Source organism: Puccinia triticina, chromosome 2A (assembly GCF_026914185.1).
Source record: "Puccinia triticina chromosome 2A, complete sequence".
NCBI lineage: Eukaryota > Fungi > Basidiomycota > Pucciniomycetes > Pucciniales > Pucciniaceae > Puccinia > Puccinia triticina.
The window spans coordinates 1,055,312-1,058,468 of NC_070559.1; the positions used below are offsets into that span (position 1 = coordinate 1,055,312).

General features: G+C 46.4%; 1 protein-coding gene across 1 annotated transcript; it reads left to right on the forward strand.

Moving 5' to 3' along the window:
- Positions 1-419: 419 nt before the first annotated feature.
- PtA15_2A116 (uncharacterized protein) lies at positions 420-815 on the forward strand (the record flags this gene model as incomplete). The annotated part of the gene is made up of 1 exon (XM_053166104.1): positions 420-815. The coding sequence occupies one exon, from the start codon at positions 420-422 to the stop codon at positions 813-815; it is 396 nt and encodes a 131-aa protein (XP_053017359.1).
- Between the last annotated feature and the right edge of the window lie 2,342 nt (positions 816-3,157).

Here is a 3,157-nt window from a genome sequence, read left to right on the forward strand (position 1 = left end):
GCCTGATTTCTGAACAACACGCCAGCCACCATCGCCATCCTCAGCAGGCATCCAGACTGATCATTGTCATGTCCAAACCGCTTTGGTCAGCTTGTCACCCACCTTCGTTCAACCTCCTATCCCAGACGTATATCCTCTGAATGACACTAAACCTGTCCAGGTTATCCTGGTGGTCTACGATCTTGTGAGTCGGCACGACGTAAATTCTTGGCCAGCTATCAAAAAAAAAGCTAACTTTTTTTTTGTGGTTTGTAAATGCGCGTAGCTTCCATTCGGAAAGTTATCAGACTTGGGTTGGCTCTTTGGCATTGGCTTGTATCACACAGCCGTCAAGATACCCGCTCTGGGCAGGGAGATAGCCTTTGGAGGGCACGCACATCTGCAGACCTCCGGAATATTCTTGTTGCCGATCCGAGACAATGGAAAGCCGAGCATGCCAGGCCTACAATGGATATGCGAGATTGATATGGGATACGTCAAGCCTGGTCTCCAGCCGGCAGCCTGCAACAGCTGCCAGCTTTGATCCCAAGCCTCATTTGCATCTTCCATCAACTTCCCTCACAAAGATGAAGAGTCTAGAATGCTCATTCGGCCCCAACATCGATGCCCGAGATCCCAACGAGTCCACCCTACGCTATAGACCAAAACTATCGCTCATATGCCTCTTCATCAACCAGCTCGGATTCCCACAAGTCGTCCTCTCCCGCCCCGCTTCCTCCTTCCACTCCTCTTACTCGCCGCCCACTCAGCTCAAGACTCTTGCGTTTATCATGGACCAGTTGGATTGCTCTCCCGATTGGCATGGCACCTCTTAAGATCTTCTTAAGAGCAATTGTAACACTTTTAGCAATGAACTCTGCATGCTGTTGACTGGTAAAGGCGCGCCCAAATGGATCAATCGTGCCGCTAGCGTCGGATCTTCTTTGCCCTGCTTGGTCCCCGCAGAGTACGTCATCCTATGCTCCAAGTCTTCATGATTCCATTGGCCTTCTTGTTGGTGCTGACGTTCTTTCATCGCAATATTTTCCAAAAAAAAAAAGGCATTTTTCCCAAAGATGGATTGAACCACCAACCACACCTATGCCAACCAATGAAGTAGTAAGCTATGAAGACAAAGAAGAGGAAACTGTTCAGCGGCGTACAATCAGTGGCTGTTCCTGATCACTGTCCTATGTATCCCTGGGCTGGAACCCAAACAGCTACTCGTGCAGGATGTCAACTTGTAGCGGCTCCGACTTGTCTGTAAGGCAAAGTTTGAGGAGGGGACCGGGCTCCGCCTCCAGATCCTTGACTCCTACAAGTTCTTCGACCTCTACCCCATGACCAACCAGACCTTTGCCGCCTCTGGCTCTATCCCCGCTCATCCTACGTCTCCTGCTGCTGGCCACTAGAAAGTGTGAGCTACTATGTATAGCTGCTTAACCCATCGTGCTCAGAGGAAGTTTTTTGTGTGTGTTTGTGTACAGGAACTTTTTGTGCCATCAATGTTGTATGCGGTCCAGTACCTGCGCAACCCGCTGCCAATACATTGTGCCATGGGCTTTGAGATCATGTAAAATCTACACCCTCAAGACTGCCAGTGTCCTCGACTTCAACCAGATCGAGAAGCAGGACACAAGGCTGGCCGCGCTCTAGCGTTGCTCCGGCGAGTCGCGGCCCTTGGGCATGTTCCGGCCGGGCAACAACAAGTTTCTTCTCTGCTACAATGGCCAGTCCCTCTCTTATCCCCCACCTTGGTCAAAAAGTTTACAATACCAAAGAGTGTGAGCGAGTGTATAGAGTTGATTTTTTTTGCGGAGAAGCATGGGTACCCTCTGGTCGACCGATCCGAGGCAATGATGGAGTGGGACGGCCGGCCAACAACAATAACATACAGCTCTCCCTACGTGTTCTGTTTCTCACCAATGCTGGTGGAGATATGGAACTTGCTGAGCCTGCAACGGGGGCAGGCGATTGTCTGCACTTACAACAGCGGCGCGCTCGGCGATGACAGCTCCCAAGGCACAAAAATATCACTACTAATAACACGATCCCTGGGTCAACCATGGCGCCGAGTAAGATGTTGACAGTGACGACGGCGAACACAGAATATATGTCATGATGAAGGATAGCGACCTCTTCTATTGCATCTTCAAGATTGTCCTACTCACCCTGCACTAACCTCCCCACACTTCCTCTCCCCTTCTTTTCTGTTTACTTCTTTTTCTCCTGGGGGCATCTCACTCTCACACTGTCATTGTTTTTTAGTTTCCTTTATTGTTTTGGGGGACCAAATATCTTCCACAATAAAATGTGGCCATCATAATATTTTGTGCAATACACTTTGGCTATCAGAATATTTGGCCAGGCATATGGTGGGATTGGAGATATTTTCACAAATATTTTGGATTTTTCATCAAGAATGTCTTTCAAAAAATCCAATATTTGGGTGGAAATATCCTGCAAAATATTTCCTGAATTTATGCAAATTATTTCAGAAACCAATTGGAACAATTTCTCAGCTATTCTCAATATATCTGAAACACAGATCCTGTGACCTACTCCTGGCAATGTATGTTCTGAATGATATAAAAAATATGTTGAACCCGCATTCAGACCAGCTGCAGAATAGTTGACCATTGATTTTTATTCCATATGTTTTAAAAAGTGTTGTCTGATTTTTCTTGGTTTTTACCATCATACCATGACCAGATCATCACCAAGGTGGTGACAAGCCTAACAGTGCTGCATAAACTGGCACAATTGATGCATGCTCTGCAAGTCTCAGCCTGGCATGCAGTCTTGCTGGCCTACCATTCCCCGGTGCATGCTTTAGCAAACATTTTGCAGAGCCAACTTTGGCTGATATTTTGGGTTTAAAAGGTGTACACCAGGGGAGACTTTGACACACTCTCCAGAGAGTGCCAGAGTCTAATTTTATGTTTTTCTGTGTCTGATGTGAGTCAGATGTGGATTAGTAAATGATTGATAAATTATTCAGAAGTCAATGGGAAGTGTGTCAGAAGTGATGCGGAATTATCACAGGACCTTGTGCAATGTTGTATAGAACCATATAATTTTCTAAGCATAACTTAATTACAATCTGTCATGAGATCATAGTTAATCAATGCCCAAATCCTACTCATTTATGGTGAATTTCTGTTGATCAATTTCTCTA